General features: G+C 38.8%; 1 protein-coding gene across 1 annotated transcript in view; it reads right to left on the bottom strand.

Moving 5' to 3' along the window:
* Positions 1-7,574: 7,574 nt before the first annotated feature.
* Positions 7,575-25,074, bottom strand: part of LOC124629105 (class A basic helix-loop-helix protein 9) — a 40,845-nt gene continuing 23,345 nt past the window's right edge. Inside the window, exon 2 of the mRNA XM_053687530.1 lies at positions 7,575-7,873. Within this exon, the coding sequence (XP_053543505.1) occupies positions 7,575-7,873 (299 nt within the window). The remainder of the gene's footprint in view (positions 7,874-25,074) is intronic.

Raw genomic sequence — 25,074 nt, 5'->3', positions numbered from 1 at the left:
TTTCTTCAAAATCTTTGTACCCCTGTTATTGATTCGAATACTGCCAAGCAACTGGACTCCCCACTCTCTCTTGAAGAAATTTTAATTTCAGTTAAAACTATGCAATCTAACAAAGCTCCTGGCCCGGATGGGTTTCCAATTGAATTTTTTAAAACATTTATTGGAAAACTAGCTCCATTGCTTTTGGCTATGTTCAACGAATCTTTGGAATGTGGGTCTTTGCCTCCAACATTGACACAAGCCATGATAGCTCTGCTTCTTAAGGAGGGTAAGGATCCATCCTCCTGCGGTTCTTATAGACCGCTGTCTCTGCTTAATGCAGATGTAAAGGTGTCGGAGAAAGTAATGGCATCTCGTTTAGAGAACGTACTCGCTTATATTATATCTGAAGAGCAGAACGGTTTTATAAAGGGACGTCAATTGTTTTTTTAATACCCGTACACTCTTTAATATCATTTATTCAAAGCATTCGTCTGTGCTCCCTGAGATTGTGATTTCATTAGATGCTGAAAAAGCATTTGAGAGGGTTGAGTGGGAGTATTTGTTTGCAGTCTTGAGGAAGTTCGGATTTGGGGATAAGTTTATTTCTTGGATTAGCCTCCTTTACTCATCCCCTAATGCCAGGGTTCGGACAAACGATATTTATTCGGATTATTTTGTTCTCGGACGAGGGTGTCGTCAAGGTTGTCCTTTATCCCCTCTGCTTTTTGCTGTCGCTATCGAGCCGCTGTCTATTGCACTGAAATCTTCTCCCTTGTTTAAAGGAATAGTTCGATATGGTGTAGAATACAAATTGTCGCTATATGCTGATGATTTGTTATTGTATGTAACCGATCCCATTGCCTCTATGCCAGCTGTCTCGGGTGTTCTGGAGTCCACCGGTGTTGTCTCTGGTTATAAATTAAATTTAGATAAAAGCGACTGTTTTCCTGTCAATACTGCAGCATTTTCTCTCCAACAGTCAGATTTACCGTTTCGATTTAGTCAGTCAGGTTTTAAATACCTTGGTATCAACGTGACACGTTCTTTATCTAATCTTTTATCAGCTAACTTCACTCCCCTTATCTCAAAGGTTAAATCTAACATTCAGAGTTGGGGTAACTTACCCCTTTCTCTAATTGGCAGGATCAATTTCGTCAAAATGAATATATTACCGAAGTTTCTTTTCTTGCTCCAGCAAGTGCCTCTTTCTCTGCCAAAATCATTCTTCGATTCATTGGATAAGATAATTAGTACAGGGAGGGAAGCCACCAAGGGTTAGTAAATCTTTATTGCAGAAATGTAGACTTAGTGGAGGACTTGCATTACCCAATTTTCAATTCTATTACTGGGCTGCGCACATTCATAAACTTTGCTACTGGGTTAAATCTCCTGGATCTTCTTGGTCTAAATTGGAACTATCTTATTGTAGGGAATCCTCTTTACCTGCTTTGCTTTACTCCTCTTTACCTACAAAACTCTCCCTATATGCTGATAATCTAGTTGTCCTCAACACACTTATGACTTGGTATCAATTTAGACGTCGCTTTAAATTTGTAGGTGCATCCTCTTTGGGTCATTTAGTCAACAACCATCTATTTCCTCCATCGTGTTTGGACTCCACATTTTCAGTATGGTATGACAAGGGTATTAAACAAGTTAGAGATTTGTATGCCGATGGCGTCTTTGATAGCTTTGCCAATCTGGCATCCACTTATGACCTCCCTGTGACGCATTTTTTTCGGTATTTTCAAATTCGGAATTTCGTTTCTAGATGTTTTCCTGATTTCCCCTCTGCGCCTCCTGAACAGGCTTGGGAAAGCTTGTTTTCAAACAATCCACATCAGAGAGGAATGAGTTATAGGATTTATGATTTTATTCTGGCGCTGGGTAGTGAGTCGAGTAACAAAATTAAGAATGCTTGGGAAACGGAGTTAGGAGTACAGATAAGTGAGGAGTGTTGGGAACGTGCTATAGGGAGGATACAGTCTACCACTTCTTGTGCTTGTCTTGGACTTATACAGTTCAAAGTTTTAAACAGAGTCCATCTGTCCAAGTCGAGACTTTCTGTGATGTATCCGGACGTAGAGGACAAGTGTGATAAATGCCATGGCTCTCCCTGCCATCTTGGCCATATGTTTTTCTTCTGCCCTGATCTCCATGGTTTTTGGTCTGTTTTTTTTACCATCATGTCCACTATTCTCAGGGTAGATTTAAAGCCTTCCCATTGATTGCTGTATTTGGGATTCCTGATGCCTCAGTTCCATTGAGATCAATACAAGATGATGTTATTGCTTTCACATCCCTTATAGCAAGATGTTCCCTACTGTTGCATTGGAAGTCTGCTAAATACCCATCTATCTCCCAGTGGCTAAAGGACGTGATGTTTCTTCTAAAACTCGAGACAATAAGGTATACGATGAAGGGTGTTTTTTTTTTATTTTTATAAATGGCATCCCTTTATCGTATACTTTATGGAGTTACAGACACTTCCCGCCTAAATTTTTGTGCCTGTTGTTGTGTCTTACAATATCTATATAACAGCGATAGTTATTGGGTAGCCATGATGAGCGGGGGGGGGGGGGGGGGGGGGGTCTTCTCAATGGAATATTTGTGAAAGGGAGGGGAGGAGAGAAGAAAAAAGGTGATGTTCAGCGGACATGTTTGCAGATGTATTCAGCAGAAATGTTTAGCAGAATTGTTCAGCAGAAATGTTTAGTTCAGCAGAAACATCCAGCAGAAATGTTCAGCAGAAATGTTCAGTAGAAATGTTTAGCAGAATTGTTCAGCAGAAATGTTTAGTTCAGCAGAAATGTTCAGCAGAAATGTTCAGCAGAAATGTTTAATTCAGCAGAAATGTTCAGCAGAAATGTTCAATAAAAATGAAACTGGAAAAAAAAATTAAACCATACTTTTGTATCTGTTTGATCTGTTTATACTTATAAACATCTATAAACCATTGTTCCCGCCCTCTCTTGAAGTTAACAATTTCATAATAATTTAATAATTTCACATTTGATCATAATTTTATCATAATTTACCATACTTTTATCATGATTTAATAATTTCCATACAATAGACTTCATTATAAAACTCTAATGCATTCCCTGGTTACACAATTGCTCTTTTTGACTATATACCACACAGTTATAAAAGGGAATTATTTATAATCGCACTCTCCGGTGTCACCCAGATGAGGATGGGCTCCCTTTTGAGTCTGGTTCCTCTCAAGTTTTCTTCCTCATATCGTCTCAGGCGTTTTTTCCTTGCAACTGTTGCCTCTGGCTCGCTCATTAGGGATGAATTTATACATATCAATTTGATGTCCCGCTGCTTTGTGACAAAGCGCTATACAAATAAAAAACTGAATTTAATTAAATACTTTCTGAAAAGGAAAAAACTCTGCTCTTGGGTTTTATTTTGAATCTTTGAGGGACAATGGAAGAACTATAAAGTGCCTCTTAATATTGTCATGTAATCCTTGTAATGGACGTTATGACAGATGCAAGTGTAGTTAAAGACTTTTATTTGCGAAAGATAGGCAGACCAATTCAAATCATGATACAAGAACGTGGTCTAAACAGGCAATGGGTCAAGCGATATACAAACAGTCCATAAACCTGAATCAAAATGAGAAACATGGAACAACCGCTTGGTAGCAAGAATAACACTCAATACTATGCAATGTGCAAAGAGACACGAGGGGTTTAAATGACAAACGTAATCAGGGGTGAAACACAGGACAGCTGAAAACAGTGATGACAGACATACGTGCAACAGGCATACAGTGTATGTCCTGTGCTTCTCTTTTTTATTTCTTTGACCATCTCTGGTAATACCATTGTATATTTTCTGGAGTACATTCTGGATTTGCCCCTGGGAATTGTTTATTCGTTGTGTTCATTGTGTTTGACCCTGGACTGTATATGCTTAAGAGTTTGAATTGTGGACTTTGTGAGAATAAATGTCTTGCACGAAGACATTATATAAGACGGCTTATATACGTACGTTACCGATATTTACCGTTTTTTTTTTTTTTTTTTTAAGAACATATGGCTTTCCACAGTTAAAAATAAGACATGATAAATTCTCTAATAAAATCACATGGAATAATTGAATGTACACTAACTGGCCAAAAGTATGTGAACACCTGACCATCACACCCATATGTGGTTCTCACTCAAACTGTTGCCACAAAGTTGTAACCACACAATTGTATAGAATGTCTTTGGATGATGTAGCATTACAATTAACCTTCACTGGAACTAAGAGACCCAAACCTGTCTCAGAAGGGGCTTTGCAAGTATTCTACATATTGTTTAAAAGTTCTTGGAAATGCTGACTGTAAAAATACAATCATAATGAGTGCAGTGAATAAATCAGAAATGCAGTTTAGTTCATTATACGTGCTTTAGGTCAAATATTTTACTGGCTTTTGCTAAATTTTATACTGTTTTGCAAGCCAGTATTGTGTTAATATTAAATGCTTATTATTCACAATGATTTATTCACTTGTTCATACTGAAATTTGTGTACTCCCACAATGCACTTTTTTTTTTGTCTCCGAAGCCCCCACACTGTCAAGAAGAGTGGCAGAGTGCAAATAGAAGTGAGATACAGCACTGTACTTGCAGTATTTTTTTTTAAAAATATGCTTTTTATTAAGTTAGTAGTTCAGGATGTGCCCTTTTCTTCTCATATGCATATAAGAACACTACATACTCCTTATGACATTTTCATCAGTTCTACCATTGCGAGGAGGGGGGGAAAAAAGTGCCAGGTCTACATTTGCTATAATCCCATGTCATTTCAGCTTCCATCACTCTGAGTTAAAAGCACAGTAAAATAACATTGCTTATTTCGAGTCTAAAAATAAATGACACTCCACATGCCCAAGGCTTGTGAGGTAGACTGTGCAGAGGATATCCACAAGCATGGTTCTTGAGCTTGCTGGAAAAGAAAAAAAAAAGAAAGATTGAATGTATGGCATAGCCACCTACATAAAAGCAGACGACAGCAGCGAAGGCCAGCGAGGATTCTCGATTCTCAGCTTTAATTAAAGGATTGTTGATAATACGAGGCTTAGTGAAGGGGTCGGAGAGGAGAGCTCTCGGATCACATGGATCTAATTTGAGTGGATGAAGGGTCGTCTTTTGAAAGCCCTTTCCATTTCTGAAAGAGAACAAAAGCTTCTTTGCATGTCATAACTGATGCATGAATCTGCATTACATAAGTGTGTCAGGCGGCTCATCTCACATTGTGTAAGAGAAATTATTAAGAAAATATATTTCCTTATATCAAATGCACACACGGCTTTTGGATGCGACTTTTGGGGCACCGTATCATGGCTGACCCTGCGTTCTGACCCCAGCTTCCTAACATGCTGGGTTATGCGAAGAAAAGAATTTCACTGTGCATATGTATATGTGATCAAGAAAGACTCATTATCATTATGAAATTAATATAAACCTGTGATTTGCAACTGCCCTACTGTCAGAGTTATAGAAAATGAATCAACACCTTCTGACCAATCAGAATTGAGATCTCAACAGCAGGGCATGAAGCAGTTCAGGGGTGTAATGAGCGTATGTTACGGTCCACTGGATTATCCCAAATAGAATTATAGTTCTCATGAATCTTGCCTGCTGTGTGATTATGTTCTGACCCCTGGTGCGTAAAAAAAAAAAAAAAAACTTTCCTCTTCAAAAAGCAAAGATTGGCGCAGAGTCTCAGACTGTGCCTTTGCTAATTCTCTGCAGTGGCTGTGCATGAATGAGCTGGGACAAACTTTGGAAAACAAGTTCCGTTCGACTGAGGAAGTCAAGTACGCTGCATGCTAAATAGGATTAAAAGATTCACAGTCATGATGGCGGGCGAAGCCCCGTTCTCACCACCTCTCAGAAGCTGCACGTTTACGACCCTATCCAGCTCAAACCCCCCGTCGCTTTCTAGTGTCTTTTTGCATGCGGCTCGATTTGCATATTATGATTTGCACTAATTACAGGCCTCATTAGTGCAGCGTTCCTCTGAGGTTACGAGCAGCACACTCTGTCTACTGGCGCCAGAACGAGCTGAGAAACTCGCTCGCTAGCCTGCTGAGGAGAACAACACCTCGCTTTGTAATTACATATAAAAATGCCAACCAAAACTCTTCAGACACGTTTCAAAATAACAGATAGGTGAATTTTCCATGAGTGACAGATGGAAATGTGGTTGCTAATGAATTTCCACTGCTAGCTCAGGGAGAACACTAAAGAACAGCTGTATTTGCACTGTGTTTGGACAGCACAGGCAATTGACAAAATCAGGTTTGGTTTGTTCAATTTGGCTCGATTAGATTTTTTGGGATTTAAAAATCAAATCCAGCCATATGGACTTGGTCAGAACTGAATAGACCTGATTGAAGTGGGTTGGACAAGGAAAGTATCAGATCCACTAAAGGGGGATAAAAAAAAAAAATCAGTGTTTAACTTTAACCTCATATCCTAGAAGAAAACATTAATACGTATTCTAGGTTATACAGTGGATATAAAAAGTCTACAAACTACTGTTAAAATGGCAGATTGTTGGGATTTAAAAAAATTAAACCAAGATAAATCATGTCAGAACCGTTTCTACCTTTACTGTGAAATGTTAACTTATTAATTAAAGTGAAAAACTGTAAGATTCATTTTGGCACATCTTGACTTAGCAATATTGTTACCATTCATCCTTGCAAAAACATTCTTACTCTGTCAAATTGGCTGGATAATCTCATGTATGCAGACCTTTTCAGGTCACCCCACAGATTGGATTTAGGTCTGGACTCTGGCTAGGCCATTCCTTTGTTGATCTGGAGGTTTGCTTTGGATTGTTGTTATGCTGAAAGCTGAAAATCCTCTTCATCTTAAGTGTTTTAGCAGAAGTCTTAAGATTTTGTGCCAAAATTGACTATTCATTATTACCTCCACCAGTGGGAGAGCACTGGGCTGACATCCTCGCCCCTTTCCTGTCGGGGGAGGCCGACAGTACAACGCCCTGTCACCCTCTATCTCATGCTAAAGGCGGACATACTAAGCCAATGCGGCCTAACCCCCATCAATACGAGTTCCACAGCTGGTCCTACTGACCTGGAGCCACCCCACAGCCACCCTGCTCCATATCACCAGAAGGTGACTCCAACATCAGAGAAGAAGTGGAGAAGGTCATGATTGATCGCTTCCTGCGAGCTCTGCTGCCTGAAAAATGGAAAGCGGTGGGGATGAGGAACGCCAGGGGCCAAAGGGAGATGGTGGGAGCCCTCAAATGTGCCCTGGCCATGCTGAGCATTGGCAGGGGAGAGCTGAGGGACCAGCCACTGGGGCTCTGCTGGAGCCAAGCCATGCAGTGGCCAGAGCGCGTCCTCCATTGGAAGAGGATACCACAGTAAAGCTGCCCGTTTCTCACTTATTCAATCCTCCAAAGTCACTGCCGACGATGCCTGAGGAAGAGGCCTGCCACCACAGGCTGGGTCCGGGCAGCATACATGGCCCAGGGAGACAGGGACGCTGTGGGACAAGCCTCCTCAGGTGAGACACACACACCCTTTAACCCAGTCTCCTCTGTATTTCACCAGGTCACTCAGGTGCGAACAGAAGAATGGTGACCGACTGAGGCACTGCAGGGGCCAGGTGCATCACCCAGCCACCTACTTCCTGGTGTCCAATGGCCTCCTCTACTTCTGGATGGTGCGCCGAGGCCAGCTGTGTGACCTCCTGGTCATCCCTCACTCTAAGACATGGCCCCTGATGTACCTGGCCCACATCCATCCGCTCAGAGGCCACCTTGGTGTCCAGAACACCCTGGCCAAGCGGGGCCAATTCCTTTGGCCTGGGATGGACGCTGAAATCTGAGCCGCTGGATGCTGATTCCACCACTGAGGGACAGATAATGTGAAGGTTCTGGAAATGGACCTTGAGCCATGCTGAGTAGCCACTACTAAGCATCGGTCTTTAATTGATCGCAGATTGCGTGAGGGAACGTAAGCCTTCAGGAGAGTGTTGAGATAGGAGGGTGCCCCTGAGCGGCCACAATAGTCAGTGTAATCTGACTACAAATAAAGCAAGTTAGTGAGAATATGAATAACAAATAGCTTTTGTCCTACTGAATTAACAATAAACTGAGGTTACAGCAGAGAGTTAGGCTTGTAATTGCACAATAATACAGCCATAAATAATTAAGAAGAGTAAGCTTATTGAAAGTAAGATAATTGGTTTATGTGTAAAGTGATTCGAACACTCTGATTAGCACCATAATGAGGCGAGCAAACACACTGAGATTAATCTTTTGTTTTAAGAGAACTGTGTATACAAAAAAAGGGATTCTATAAAATATATTAAAGAAATAAATATGTCTGTTTAGTCACAAAATGAGTTGCTTTTTTGTGTGTTTTTTGTGCTTGCTATGAATGTACATGAGGCTCATCAGGCTGATCCTCCTACACACTCTTCCGGCTTGTCTGTAGCGTAGGAGATAATAACTCTTTGGCTCTTAATACTCTCAAGTACTGTATCTGTTAAAGTAAAAGATATATATACTTAGCAAAACAAGAAACATCCCTTTTTCAGAAGACTGTATTTTAAAGATAATTTTGTCAAATCCAAATAAACTTTACAGATCTTTATTGGAAAGGGTTTAAACCCTTTTCATGCTTGTTCTATGAACCATAAACAATTATTGCACATGCAAGTGTATATAATAACAGTTTACAGGCGGTGGGCAATTACGGTCACAGTTACAATAAAGAGACCTTTCTACTGACTCTGAAAAACACCAGAAGAGAGATGTCTAGTGTTCCTCCTGACCTGCGCGAGCATGAAGACTGCAGATGTGTCCAGAGCAATAAACTGCAATGTCTGTAATGTAAGTCGCCTGAGGCGGCGCTTCAGGGAGGCAGGAAGGACAGCTAATCATCCTCCCAGTGGAAAATTACATGTAATAATGGTGCACTTATATAGTGCTTTTATCCAAAGCGCTTTACACTGTGTCTCATTCACCCATTCACACACACACACACACACACCAATGGTAGCAGAGATTCCATGCAAGGTATTAACTTGCCATTGAGAGCAACTTGGGGTTCAGTGTGTGGAGTCAAGTGGGCCGGGAATCGAACCACCAACCCTACGATTAGTGGACAACCCGCTCTACCAACTGAGCCACAGCCGCCCATGTAACCGTGTGTCCCTCCCAGATGTGATCGAGAACTTGTAAATGCTTTGGCGGAAGAGTGAGGGAACATCTCACAGCAAGAACTGACAAATGTGGTGCAGTCCATGAGGACGAGATGCACTGTAGTAGTTAAAGCAGCAGTACAAAAGTAGTACTTTCGTTCAGGGACTCATTATTCCATTTCTGTTCATCAATTATCTGTGAAACTTGTTCAGCTCATGTCTCAGTTGTTGAATGTTTTTATGTTAATACAAATATTTACACATGTTAAGAAATTTGCTGGAAATTAAATCAGTTGAATGTGAGAGGACATTTCTTTTTTTGATGACTCTATATATATATATATATATATATATATATATATATATATATATATATATATATATATATATATGTTTGACACTATGTGGAAAAATGTTTAAAAATGTAACATTTGGAAATAAATTCATCATGTACAATATAATGTGTGAAAATAATCGTGAATCACGTGTGAAATAAAAGAAATAACGTGTAAAAAAAATCAAATGTTAAAAACCCATGCACTACATGTGAAGTAATCTTTTTTTAATGTGAAAAAATAATCATGCAAATGACATGTGAAAACTGAGAAAATAAATGAATCGTGTAAAAAAAGTCACAAAAAAAATATATTTCATATTAATTTCATAAATAAAGTTCAAATATTCTAATGTGAAAATAAATGAATCATGTTTATGAAAAAAAAATGTGAAAAATTATATGGAAAAAAATAATAACAGATTACATGAGCGAAATGTACATGTGAAAAATGAATTGATTGCATAAACAAATCACTTGTGAGAAATAAAAACGCCTAACTCTAGACTACATGTGAAAATGAACATGAATTTTTCATGCATTTTGAAAATTACATGTGACGTTAAAATCCCATGCTTTGCATGTGAACAATTAATAAGCGAAAAATCAATAAATGAAAGAAAATAAAAATCAATAAATAAATATTAAACAAATCACATGAAGAATAATAACATATACACTATTGTCCTGGATAACTGATTCCCATCAGCCACTGCACCTCACATGATCACGTCACATGATTGTTTGCACCTGATCCACGTTTTCATTTAATTAGCAATGGCATTTAAGTCACGTTTTGCACAGCACTAATAGACTACGTTTACATGGACAGCAGTAATCTAATTATTGACCTTATTCTGAATAAGACGATATTCTGATTAAGGTGTTTACATGAGTCGCTTTTAGAATATTGCTTTCATGTTCAGGTTTTACATGTTATAGAACATAGATCGATTAATGACACACGTCATTACGTCACCGTGCCACGCCGTCCGACGTCCCTCCAGAATTTCACGTATCGACATACAGTTAGTCTTCGTTATGGTACCGTATACAGTTATGGGTGTCTTTATTTTTAATTTTATGAAAGCTTCAAGTGCAGTTAATTATTAGTCATGCTATACGTGCTAATAGACGACTGCTTGAAGCCGTGGGCTGCGTCCCAAACCGCATACCTAACCTCTATACACATGAGTTACATGTATTTCACTTTCTACTATTAGTATGCGGTTTGGGACGCAGCCGTGCTCTCTTGTTTGCCGTCAAACGGTCGAGCGCTGCCGTGTGTGTACGTGTCGGGTGCAGAATGTGGTGAAAACTCTCACACGACGTTAATAGTGTGATTAAGGTGTGTACGTGTCTGTAACGCACGTCGATAATGCGACTAAGACAGGAATACTCCACACGTCTTAATTCGATTCGCGTTTACTTCGAGTATGATTTTAGTGGGATTAAGGTCATCAATAATCGCTGTTTACATGCTAGTTTCTTAATCAGAGTACTGTCTTAATCGGGTTCATATCGGATTATTGTTGTCCATATAAACATACTGAGTGTCTTGTGTTTGTCTAGTCTTTGTTACTGTTCATGTCGTGTCTGTGTGTTACCATGCCTACCATAATTTAGACCATAGTCTGTATGTTTTGCTGTTTCGCGTGTACTCTCCTAATTAGTTGTTATTTTTACACTCTGCACAATAAACGGTCTCCACCTTCGCCTCCATCTCGTGCCAACCATATGTGAAAAATGATCATGAATGAACCGTTTTTAAAAAATGTGAAATAATTTCACATCACGTGAAAATAAATGAAAATGTGAATTAAATCATGTGAAATTAAAAATACATGCATGAAATAGATGTGAAAGTAAATGAATCACATAAAAATCATGTGAAACATAAAAACATGTGCACTGCATTTGAAAAATTAATTATTAATGAAAAAAAGTGTAAATAAATGAAAATGTGTGTGCGTGTGTGTGTGTGTGTGGGGGGGGGGGGTTGGGGGGGTCATGTGAAAAATTATTGTTTTGAAAAATCCCAAGGAAAAAAACACATGCACTACATGTGAGAAATTAATATAAAAATAAATAAAATGTATGTATATATACATATATATATATATATATGTGTGTGTGTGTGTGTGTGTGTGCGTGTGTGTGTGTGTGTGTGTGTGTGTGTGTGTGTGTGTGTGGAAAGAAACACACGTATAAATTTCACATGTAAAACATGTGACTTTTCTGTACAGGAAGTGAGGTATTGCACTGATCATCAGATTGTGGAAAGCATCTGGACAAAGATATTATTCATCAGTAAATAGGATTTATTTGAAATATTCATGTTTCAAAATGCACATAATATTAAGTCAATACAGCAAGAACAGTGCTGACTGAAGCATGTGAGCCCTGAGAGAGAGAGAGAGAGAGAGAGAGAGAGAGAGAGAGAGAGAGAGAGAGAGAGAATTTTATATTCTGTACAGCTGTCTTTTTCACCGTCAGTGCTGATGATAAATGTCGGCCATTTTAAGTCCATCAGTAAAGCTTGAACCAAAGCCAGGCTCCATACTCTTTTAATATCATAGGCAGAGGAGCAGGACAAGACTGAAAATGTGTGTGTGTGTGTGTGTGTGTGTGTGTGTGTGTGTGTGTGTGTGTGTGTGTGTGTGTGTGGTACTGACTCTGGTCAATAAGCAGAGCACAGAGGTTTTTCAAAAGAGACCATTTCTGATGTTCAGCTCTTAACTACCGCTTCAACATTTCTATCAATGTGTAAAGTACTTTCAAATGAGACTCTCTGCACTTTCCTCATGGTCAAGGCTCTGCAGTATCGATCAAAAGGTGGTGAGTTCGATGTCCACAGTTGGGTCCTTATCCCTCTCTGCTGCTTATCGTGACTGATCCCTGCTCTCTGACTCCAAATTCCTAAGGAGCTGGGATTTGCAAAGAAAAGATCAGAATTATTTTGTGAGATGATGTAGTGTGCAGTGTTGCTGTCTCATAGCTCCAGGATCCCTGGTTTGATCCTGACCTTGGGATACTGTCTGCGCATGGTTTGCTGCGGGTGGGTTCGCATGGGTTTCCTCTGGGTTTCCAGGTTTCCTCCCACCTCACAAAAGGATGTTGGTGACCCTAGGGGTTAATGTGCTCCAATGATAGGCAACAGATCCAATGCCGCCCTAACAGTGTTCCAGGGCTGGTCTTCAGATCTGCTGCCACCCTAAAAGTGTTCCTGGGATAGGCTCTGGATACACTGCCACCCTAACAGTGTTCCAGGGATAGTCTTCAGATCTGCTGCCACCCTAACAGTGTTCCAGGGATAGTCTTCAGATCTGCTGCCACCCTAACAGTGTTCCAGGGATAGTCTTCAGATCTGCTGCCACCCTAACAGTGTTCCAGGGATAGTCTTCAGATCTGCTGCCACCCTAACAGTGTTCCAGGGATAGTCTTCAGATCTGCTGCTACCCTAACAGTGTTCCTGGTATAGGCTCCGGATGCACTGATGCCCTAACAGTGTTCCAGGGATAGTCTTCAGATCTGCTGCCATCCTAACAGTGTTCCTGGGATAGTCTTCAGATCTGCTGCTACCCTAACAGTGTTCCAGGGATAGTCTTCAGATCTGCTGCCACCCTAACAGTGTTCCAGGGATAGTCTTCAGATCTGCTGCTACCCTAACAGTGTTCCTGGTATAGGCTCCGGATGCACTGATGCCCTAACAGTGTTCCAGGGATAGTCTTCAGATCTGCTGCCATCCTAACAGTGTTCCAGGGATAGTCTTCAGATCTGCTGCTACCCTAACAGTGTTCCAGGGATAGTCTTCAGATCTGCTGCCACCCTAACAGTGTTCCAGGGATAGTCTTCAGATCTGCTGCCACCCTAACAGTGTTCCAGGGATAGTCTTCAGATCTGCTGCTACCCTAACAGTGTTCCTGGTATAGGCTCCGGATGCACTGATGCCCTAACAGTGTTCCAGGGATAGTCTTCAGATCTGCTGCCATCCTAACAGTGTTCCTGGGATAGTCTTCAGATCTGCTGCTACCCTAACAGTGTTCCTGGGATAGTCTTCAGATCTGCTGCTACCCTAACAGTGTTCCAGGGATAGTCTTCAGATCTGCTGCTACCCTAATAGTGTTCCAGGGATAGTCTTCAGATCTGCTGCTACCCTAATAGTGTTCCTGGGATAGTCTTCAGATCTGCTGCTACCCTAATAGTGTTCCTGGGATAGTCTTCAGATCTGCTGCCACACTAACAATGTTCCTGGGATAGTCTTTAGATCTGCTGCTACCCTAACAGTGTTCCAGGGATAGTCTTCAGATCTGCTGCTACCCTAATAGTGTTCCAGGGATAGTCTTCAGATCTGCTGCTACCCTAACAGTGTTCCAGGGATAGTCTTCAGATCTGCTGCTACCCTAATAGTGTTCCAGGGATAGTCTTCAGATCTGCTGCTACCCTAACAGTGTTCCTGGGATAGTCTTCAGATCTGCTGTTACCCTAATAGTGTTCCTGGGATAGGCGCCGGATCCTCCGCCACCTTAAGTAGGATAAAGTGCTTACTGAATTTCAATTTTTTTTTTTTTATATTATATTTTATATTATATTATATTTTTCAAACTTTTATATTATATTTGAGATATTTTTTTTCTGCATGGAGGAGGATCCGAGATCCTCTACAAGTGTCTCCATTCGTGTTAAAAACCATTAGACGCAAAGACTCAGTGCTGTTATTCTCTCTCATGGAGGCGTCTCCGAATATTAAACACGTGGGTGCCATTTATTTGGAAATCGCCATTTTGCAGAGTACTTCAGAAAACTTTGTTTTAAATATGTTACAGTAAAACTCTCAGCTTTAAAAAAAAAAAAAAAGTCAAAATCACTCATTGAAATTTCTTTTAAGTGTTATTTCTTGCTAATTTTCCTCAACGGTGCCAACAATCCTGGAGAATCCTAAAGAAAACAAGAAGTACAACAAATGGAATTAAAAGTTAATAAAGCAGTAGATTTGAGTTTATATTCTTAATATCTAGCTGGAAGTGTAGGTTGAGCCATCATATTTCTTAAACACTTTTTACAGTTCAGTATCTACACACATTGTCAGTAATCAGTAAAGGAAAAAAGGCAGCCTTATACTTCACTTTTCTGCTGCTAATCTATCGAATCCATCATGCAGAGCTACAGCTGAGTTAGCAGAACTCTGCTCCACAAGGCTGCTCGGTTTCATGGCCGATCACTCAGCACGGAGTTGGAATATGAGAACATGGGCAGGAGAGTTTGAGCGATGCCTACAAACTGGGATGACGTGTAGATTTAAAGATGGGACTCATGTTGCACATTTATAATTCATATTAGTATGTCTTGAATTTTAAACTGAATGCGATGGTTTTATCCGACGAGCTGCTCGTAAGTCAATATGGCGATTGCAAAAAAAAAAAAAAAAAAAAAAGCAGAAAAGAAACAATACAATGCTGTGAAAACTCCTATGCATCTATGCATCCTGTATTTTTATATACATTTTGTTTTGCATGCTTATTTCGTGCTGTAACTCTTAGTGGATTCTGATTGGTCGGAAGGGGTGTTGATTAATTTTCTATAACAGCTGCTCTGACAGTAGTGCAGCTGCAAATCGCAGGATTATATTAGTGTGCACGTTCTAATATCTTTCCGTTTCCATAATAACTTAATAGCTTACACAGGAACTTGGATTATCTGGAGCATCCATACAAGTCTACTAGTAAGCAATTTATTTATTGTTTTTTTTTAATGCGCTGTTTAACCAAGAAAGCTTGCTGTACATTTACCAAAAAAGGAAAAGAAATACCTGAAGAAATACTTCAGCCACCCAAGTCCAATGGAGCAAAAATTGTCCTTGCTCTCTGAGTGGGAGGTTTGGTATACTCTCTCTCTCCTGTCAATCAGAGTGACACTCACCAGCAGAGGGCGTCGGTGAGTTTGTGCATGTGGAAGAAGGTGGATCCCGTTTTCCTCCGAGTGTGTTACACTGCCTTGTGACACAGCCTGAGCTGCAGTTTGATAAGATGTGGAGGTTTCTTTCACGTGTCTCAGAGGAAGCAACCGGCAACCAGCGAACAAATTCCACAAACAGCCAAAAATATTCATATAATAAAACAGAAAACAAACATACACAGAGCATACCCTCAAATGGAAATAGAGTCAAAGTTAAATACTTTGTTGTCATCTAACATGCCGTTGTCACATTATAAAATGAAGACTTCACAGTATTTATGTAATTTCTATTGTATTTCAAGTGGCATGATGGAGCAGTGGGTAGATCCTGAGTCTGGAGTTTTAGCTACATAGCTACTTTTACTTGAAGCTACAACCTCAAACTTGATTATTTTGTAACAACAGCACATCTCCAAGTGTTCGTTGTTTTTTTCCCCCCTCATACCACAATACTTAGCCGACTATTATGATTTTTATCTTATTAATTGTCAGGTAAATCAGAGAAGGAACTCTGAACTACAGTTCCCAGCAGCCACTGCACCTCACTGCATCACAGTCACATGACCACCTGCACCGGTTCCTATTAACGAAGTTAACACAGTTTGCACTGCACTCTTTGTCTTACGTTTGTCTTTCTTTGCCATGTGATGCCCTCGGCTTGTGTTTCGTTTCTTTATCCTTGTACCTTGCCACAAGTTCCAGAGTTCTTGTTTTGTTTGGGGCTTTATTAAAAGTAAATCTGCACTTGCATCCGTCTCTGCCTTGAAATCGAGACATTAATAAACAACATTTGTGCATTTCTATTATTCCTTAAGGAGAACGTGTAAACTTACATCTAAACGTGAAGAACATGCACAGAAACTCCACACAGACCCTCAGTAAGCTCAGGATCGAACCCAAGACCAATGCTACCCACTGCACTACCCACATATAATGTTGCAGGGCAAGCTCCTGTTTACAAGCACATTGTAGCAGCTATAAACTGTTGTTCCTTTACCCGCCTCTCTTATTCCTCTCTTTGCTTAATTACAGTGTTGGAATAAGTGAGTAACTGTAGCATGTAGCATTGGCTAAGTATGAAAATTTCTCTTCTGTATCTGTATTTATCACTTCCATCAGGAGCACTAATGTTTCTAATTAGTCAGCTTTGGGCTTTCTGCTTCATTACAGTTATTGAACACAGCGTATGTGCAGAATCTCTGCGAAATATTGTAGTGTAGTGCAATGTGGAGTTATCTCCTCTGCACTCATCTGCATGCACTCACACCAGTGTTGACACATACACTCGTTTAGTAATGGACGGTATGGAGGTTAGGGCAACGCATAAGTGGATGAGAGTGTGTGCAGAATGAAGGATTATAAAAAATGCTGGCCAGTGGTGTGCACTGACCTGGTGAGAGATAACAAAGTCAGCGAGGGCAACACGGCACCCCGTGCCCTCATCTCCACGTCTTATCTTGAAAGCCGTCTGGCACTCAGGCCCTTATTGATCCGAAGCGCTGGAATAAAAACATGCTGAAGGACCACCTATAGAGACTGTACACGGGGGGGGTTGAAAGCCTTTATTTACAGAACTGGGTTGTCATGTGAACAACATGTGCTCAGATGAAAATTTTAAAAAATAAATGAATCCTGTGGTTAAAAAAAAAAAAATCAAATGTGAAATAAAAACATATTCATAAAAACACATGCGCTACACAATTATTCAAATTGACAATGGGAAACTTACAATGGGATCGTGGAAAATTACATTAGAATAATGAACATGAAAAAAAAAATGACATGTCAAATAAATAAATAAATAAATAAATAAATAAATAAATAAATAAATCTCATGTGAAAAAAAACCCAAAAAAGCAGATGCTTTCCACAGTCTGATGATCAGTATGTCAAAAAGAAAACATAAAAAATGTGAAAAATAAAAACCCATGCATTGCACGTCAAAATTAACGTGGAAATAAATGAATAATGTGAAAAAATAATATCATATGGGGAATACTGTAGAAGGAAATGTGAAATAAAAATCAATAAAAATGTAAATATAAATTAATAATGTGTAAAAAAAAAAAAAAAAAAAAAAAAAAAAAAAAACAATAATGTGGGAGTGGGAAAGAGAAAAATGTTACATAAAAATCAATTAAAATGTGAAAAAAATGAATAATGTGTTAAAAAAATTATAATGTGGGGTGGGGAAAGAGAAAAATGTGAAATAAAAATCAATTAAAATGTAAATATAAATTAATAATGTGTAAAAAAAAAAAAAAAAAAAAAAAAAAAAAAAAAACTAATGTGGGAGTGGGAAAGAGAAAAATGTTACATAAAAATCTATTAAAATGTGAAAAAAATGAATAATGTGTTAAAAATAATAATAATGTGGGGGTGGGGAAAGAGAAAAATGTGACATAAAAATCAATTAAAATGTCAATCTAAATTAATAATGTGTTAAAAAATAATAATGTGGGAGTGGGGAAAGAGAAAAATGTGACATAAAAATCAATTAAAATGTGAAATAAATTAATAATGTGGGGGTGGGAAAGAGAAAAATATGAAATAAAAATCAATTAAAATGTAAATATAAATTAATAATGTGTTAAAAATAATAATGTGGAGGTGGAAAAGAGAAAAATATGAAATAAAAATCATTTAAAATGTGAAAATAAGTGAATAATGTGAAATAAAAATGTGTCAAAAAAGAATGTGTAAAAAAAAACAGTAATGTGGGGGCGGGAAAGAGAAAAATGTGACATAAAAATCAATTAAAATGTGAAAAAATTGAATAATGTATGTGTTAAAAAATAATAATGTGGGGGTGTGAAAAGAGAAAAATGTGAAATAAAAATCTATTAAAATGTGAAAAAAATTAATAATATGTTAAAAAAATAATAATGTGGGGTGGGGAAAGAGAAAAAATGTGAAATAGATATCAATTAAAATGTAAATCTAAATTAATAATGTGTAAAAAAAAAAAAATAATAATAATAATGTGGAGGTGGAAAAGAGAAAAATGTGAAATAAAAATGTGTCAAGAAAGAATGTGTAAAAAAAAACATGCATTGCATGTGAAAAAATTATGCAAACAAATTAATTTTATGTTTAAGTCCATATGTGGAAAAAAAAGTCAAACAAAACGTTCACTGTCTAAATAAAGGTGTAAATTTTACATGTGTATCAGGGGATCATTGACGTGGAAAGTCCCTGTGACTTCTCTGTCTTTTTTGTGTTGAAAGCTCTTTGGTTTTGCCTCATGGTGATGGATGAAGAGATGTTACATGTGTGCGACTCATATTTACTCCAAGGCTTGACAAATTGTCGCAAACAAATAGTTCTTGTTAGAAGAATCATTTCGGTGCTAATAATTCATAAGCTGCATGCATAAATAAATGCACGAATCTTCTTTAAACCCGAACGGAAATGGACAGAAGCTCTGTGTTGCTTCGCAAGTGAACCATCTTTATGTTCTTCTTGTTTATAACAAGATTCTGATGGAGATTCCTTTTTTCTTGCATGGCAGTACAGAGCATATATTTTTTTAATCAAATATAAAGTAACTGCATGTTAATATCTGCCACATGTAACTTGGCCAGGGGTGCCCAAACTTTTTCGCATACTTAAGATGTTGTTAAGATCAAACTCAATTACTACATGTGTTACTCGATGATTCAAACCTGACTTCGGCCTATCTACTGCTACTCTGCATGCGTTGCGTATGTTCCGAGCTTATTCGCCTCCATAATTGTCTCTATGATATATAAAATAATGAAATTACACCGCACATGTTTTCATCAGGGGAAACTGAGTCATTGTCTTTTGGCAAGAACTACACATCCTGAAAAACAGGATCATTATGTGCAGTCATGCCGCAGATGTCCCTGATGTCTCATTTGCACTCAGACTGAAATTAAGTATGAATTACCGAATCATTCGCACATCACTGCGACGCGCCGTGACAAAATGTCTGCGATTTTTGAGAGAAGGTGTGAAAATGCACATGAATTCCACTGATGCAGAAAAACTCATTCCAGTGTGGTTGCATATCTAATATCAGTAATTCACCACGATAATGTTTATATTTCAGATTTCTGTAGGTGCCGTTATGTTAATCATCATTAATCATCATTAGAGTTGATTTCTGCCCCGGCTTTTAAGCCGATTTTCTACACGCGCTTTTAAGATTATGTCAATCAAGCCTCCGAGGTCGCCGCCTTTAGACTCAAACGCTCCCCTTTAAAACTGGAACTGATATATTGGGATAGGAATTGTGAACTGAAGAAGGAAATGCCCCCCCTCCCCCCGAATGTATAAATGAAAATTCCAAAAAGACTAAAACAGTGATGTATGAATGAATGGAAAGATGGGAGTCTAGTACATTGACATTACATCACTGCATGAGCAGTACCGGTCTCGATTTGATTTGACAGTTTTCAGTTGCATTGAACAGCATGGCTTCCACTCTTTTTATTCGGCAGCCTGTAAAATAGCACTTGATCCAGCACATTCTATTATTTTATCTAGAATTTTTTACTTATTTATTTATTTATTTTTTGTATCGCACTCCCACAGATATTCACGCACACTGCTTGCGAAATACAAAGCCACGAAATACTAAATTCCCTTTCCAGAGCATTCAAACTGACTGTTCCTCGGTTAGTGCAATGAACTTACGACCTCAATCCGGGCCGCAGAATTTTGTCGCCTTCTTCAAAAAACGGCTAAAGACCCACCTCTTCCGTGAACACCTAACTGACCCCTAATTTGCCCACTCCAACCCCCCACGCCATTATTAAAAAAATCATGAGAAGTTTGGTAATAAAAAGCCTTTTTATAGACCATCAATTTACTAACACAGCTGATATTAATTTGCACAGATAAGGGGTATAATTACTTACAGATTTCAGCTGGCTCCTTGCCTTACCTTGCCTTGGAGAACTGCTTTTTCTTAGTGTGTTCAATACTTTTTCCCCCCGAGTCATTCCACTTTATTACAAATAACTTTATTTAACGTGTACGTTAGGTACTTTATCATACTTTTAATTCAATATTCTGAGTTGTCGGATTAATAAAATGTCAATTTTTTTTAATGTAATTTTTTTAATTTTTTTTTTATTTTTTTTTTTGGGGGGGGGGGGGGTTCAAAATTTGATGTATTTATGGCAAAAAAACATCAATTTCAGTCTGAATATTGCAAATTACATCAAACTGTCAGACGATGGCGCTGGACTTAATACTGTTCCTGGTCTTAAATCGCTTTTACATGTAACTACTGATATGCACATTTCCAGTATTGTGCATGAAACTCGACTTTAAATAACATATATTTCTATATAGAGAATATCTAGAATAAGTGCCAGCTGTGAGTCCTTGAGCTGACGATCACTCTCCAGCTGTTTGTGCTTCTGTTTAGCCCCTCTAACCCTCTTGTGCTTTTGTACACTATAGATGTTTAGAGTAGAATTATGCTAATGGTAGAGTAATGTGAATAAAAGTGAGTAAAATTCCATGTAGATTGTTATTATTGTGAGACTATTTCATAACGTGACCCCCACCTTCACTTGGGCTCATTTTATGGCAGTCAATACACACACTGAAGGAGTATTCAAGAGTCTGAGGATATAATTATCTGCTTCTTGTTTATTCCTCAGTATTATAAAAGTGTTATGAGAGTGCTTTAAAAAAAAAACACACACAGTAATTGTCACACATACACAGTGCCAGATGTACGATTTCTCTCTGAAGTCACACGAGACAAAGAACTCTTGTCGTGACCTGATTTTTATAGCAAGGTAGAAATTCGGTATGTCACTGGTTGATGTTCGGAGTTCTGTATCACAGGTGATATAAAGTGTTGGACAAACGAGCCACATGCCCTTGATGACCTGCTGATTTCTCTATCTTTACCGGTTTACTAGATGTATATGAGCGTAAATTTAAGCATGCCGTATGCGTACAATATGTAAGTAAATAAGAGGTTAGTGGGCGGAGCTTGTTTCCAAGCAGTTGAAGCTGATTCATCATTTGAGCTCAAGTCACCTCTATATACAACAGTTTAATAAATCAGACGCAGGTTTGATACGTTTAACTGTCCTACGACATTAAAGTGAACGGATTACGAATTCGATTCAGTTGTGTGCGAAAGCTCCGCCCACTAACCCCGTATTTACATATCATATTATATATGTAAATTACACCGTGTGCTGAAAGGGACTTGGAAATAAGGGGGATTATATAGTATTTGCTGTTTGGCACTGAGATGCTTATGTACAAAAGTGTAATATTGTCCTCAGGAATAAAAAGAAAAAAGCTGGTACACTGGTACTCCTGCGAGGTTTCATTAACCGGCCGGGGGACCAGCATGACCCTGTTGTTCTGGACAAACAGTGTGGTGTACATCCAATGACATTGTGCAGCAAAGTGATGACAAACATCCTGCTGTCTTCTCCCATGGGGTGGCATTAAAGTAAAGAGGAAAAGAACTCACGGGCAAATGAAGTGAGTTGGCTGACACTCAAATCATTTACCCTACAATCCTCATTCCCATTACACCTGACCAATGTGGCCTGAAAATCTCCTCCTCTGAGCCTGGAGAAGGATAGTCAGCTCTGGTAAGAAAAAGTATCTATCATCCATCTGCAACTATCAGGTCGATAAAATTTACACTATATATACTGGTGTAGAAATTTTTATACGACAGTAAATGTAAATAGTGTGTTTTTTTTTTTTAATCATTATTTCATCATGACAATTTTTTAGTTTTGCTCAATCTAAATCTAAGCTTTTTTCTAATTATTATTTTATCCTACAGCACTGTTAAATTCTCACTTCTGATTGGCAAGAAGGTGTTTAATTTTCTATATTAGCAGTTCCAATAGTAGTTCAGCTGAAAGCACAGGTTTATATTAATTGTTGATATTGTTCTAAATTTTCATTTGTGTAGTAACACAAGTAACGGGAACTGGTCTTGCGAAAGCTCCGCATTAATGGATTTGTAATTTTTTTTCAATATATAAGTATAATAAATAGGCATGCTCCTTGTTTTCCATAAGGAGACGTTTATTTAACAGTTATAAAAGGAGTCTCCAGTGTTGGCGCTTTGTAACAGTCAGAGTTTAGGCGTTGTGGCAATTTCCTGTGGTAAAAACAATATATATGTAACAAATAAGAATAAGTTGTGCTGGCTAAACATGACTCAAACAGCGGACATGAAATTACACGCTGAATATCATATTTTATTAGTTCTGTTTATTATATCTTCCCACCAGATTCTCAAAAACTATTGCTGTCATATAGATAATATAAACAGTGCAGCCCGCACCCAGTGAACCCACTTTTAGCTGTTTTACCCACAAAAATGTGCACAAAACAACTGAAAACACATTTGATATAAGGGAAATGCTCTATATGGGCGCACGGTGGCTTAAAGGTTAGCACGTTCACGTCCAGGGGCGGGGGTTCGATTCCCACCGTGGCTCTGTGTGTGCGGAGTTTGCATGTTCTCCCCGTGCTGCGGGGGTTTCCTCTGGGTACTCCGGTTTCCTCCTCCAGTCCAAAGACATGCATGGTAGGCTGATTGGCGTGTCTAAAGTGTCCGTAGTGTATGAATGGGTGTGTGAGTGTGTATGTGAGTGTGCCCTGCGATGGATTGGCACCCTGTCCAGGGTGTACCCCGCCTTGTGCCCGATGCTCCCTGGGATAGGCTCCAGATTTCCCCGTGACCCTGAAAAGGATAAAGCGGTATAGAAGATGGATGGATGAAATGCTCTATGTGAAATCTATGAAAATCACACTTGATTTATAAAGGTAATGAAAGCAGCTGATTCGATTGGATGTTGCCTAACTTACTGATAATGTACTATATCTATTGTAAACCCACCTTTTGTTTTTTTCTTTTATTTATTTGTTTGTTTATTTATTTATTTATTTATTTATTTACAATATCTCTGATCTGGATCAGGATACTTCCTGCCCTAACAACTTTTAACTTTAACCCCGAAAAACATATGTTGTAAAATATTGTACCACTTTCTATGATCTTATGTGCATTGGATTTATAAGAGCCCTAACCCTTAAAATGAGCATAGTTTGCAAGCTTGCTCGTAATCTGAAACATTAAGACACTATTAAGCTGTAACACTCTGAATGATGCAAAGAAAAAAAAAAAAAAAAAAATGGCTACAGAAACTTTTCAATGTTGTATTTTGTTTAAACCAGAACTCAGAGCTCAGAAGTTCGGAGTGAAGACTGACTTCAAAATAACACCAGCACACAACACTGTGCATTATGTCTGAGTGTGCTTGTGTGTTTTTCTCCACCAAGACATCAAGAGCTTCTATTTCTCTGCTATTCAAGGGCACAGAAGAGCTTTTCCTCCGACTAGCTGTCACTTCAGCTGGGATCAACCTCTCATCTCGATGTCTGAAAGCAGCCTCTGCAGCTGGAGATGTGAGGGAGGTTCAGCTCTTCTGTCTCCATGCCAACATTCCCATTAGCACATGGGCCTATCGTCTTCACGCCTCACCCAGTCTCCCATGAAGAGATCTGAGGAATGTGTCTCAGACAGACATAATCCATTGCAAAGTTTGCCTTCGCATCATTCACGGATCCTTGTTCTAGCCAAGTCAATCCCTTAAATCCCTCAATCCTTAACAGTTGAGAAATGTCATGTTATTATGGTTCAAATGTGCACTTAATTATTTTTTTTCTGATAAAGATAAAAACAAAATATTAAAAAAACATGGCGAGATCTGTTTTGACCCTTGTCATTTTCCACAGTCTGTACTTGTTCATTTTCCACATTACTTGTTAATTCTCATCATTATGTGTTCTAATTAGTTACCACATGCATTTGTTCATTATTAGTTTTTTTGTTTTTTGTTAAAGCCCTAGATTCTGTCATTTGCTTGGCCTTTTTAGGAACTTTATTAGGAACTTTATTAGGAACACTATACTATTACCAGGTAGGGCCTCTCTTTGCTCTCAAAACAGCCTCAATTCTTCATGGCATGGATTCCACAAGATGTCTGAAACATTCCTTTGACATTCTGGTCCATGTTGACATGATTGCATCATACAATTCCTGCAGATTTTTCCCGCGACTGGGAAGGCCACTGAAGAACACGGGACTCACTGTCATGTTCGTGAAACCAGTTTGAGACTTCTGCTTTGTGACGTAGTGCATTATCATGCTGGAAGTATCCAGTAGAAGATTCTGGTCGTAAAGGGATGCACATGGCCAGCAATAATACTCAAATACACTGTGGCATTCAAACGATGATCGAATGGTACTAACAGGCCCAAAGTGTGCCAAGAAAACATTCCCTACACCATTACGCCACCTCCACCAGCCTAGATTGTTGACACGAGGCAGGTTGAGACCATGGACTCATGCTATTGGCGCCAAATTCTGACTCTACAATCTGTGTACCTCAGCAGAAATCAGGATTCATCAGACCAAGTTCAGCTCGAACGACTCTGAACAGGTGTTTCCTCCCTCAAATCTCCTGCTCACTGGATTTTCTTTGGGTTTTTTTTTTTTTTTGTTGCTGTTTTTTTTCCACACCATTCTGTGAAAAGTGGGTATGAAAATCCCAGAAGATTTTTGAAATACTCACACCAGCCTGT

Source organism: Ictalurus punctatus, chromosome 17 (genome assembly GCF_001660625.3).
Source record: "Ictalurus punctatus breed USDA103 chromosome 17, Coco_2.0, whole genome shotgun sequence".
Classification (NCBI taxonomy): Eukaryota; Metazoa; Chordata; class Actinopteri; order Siluriformes; family Ictaluridae; genus Ictalurus; species Ictalurus punctatus.
This window is presented reverse-complemented; position numbering and strand designations above follow the sequence as displayed.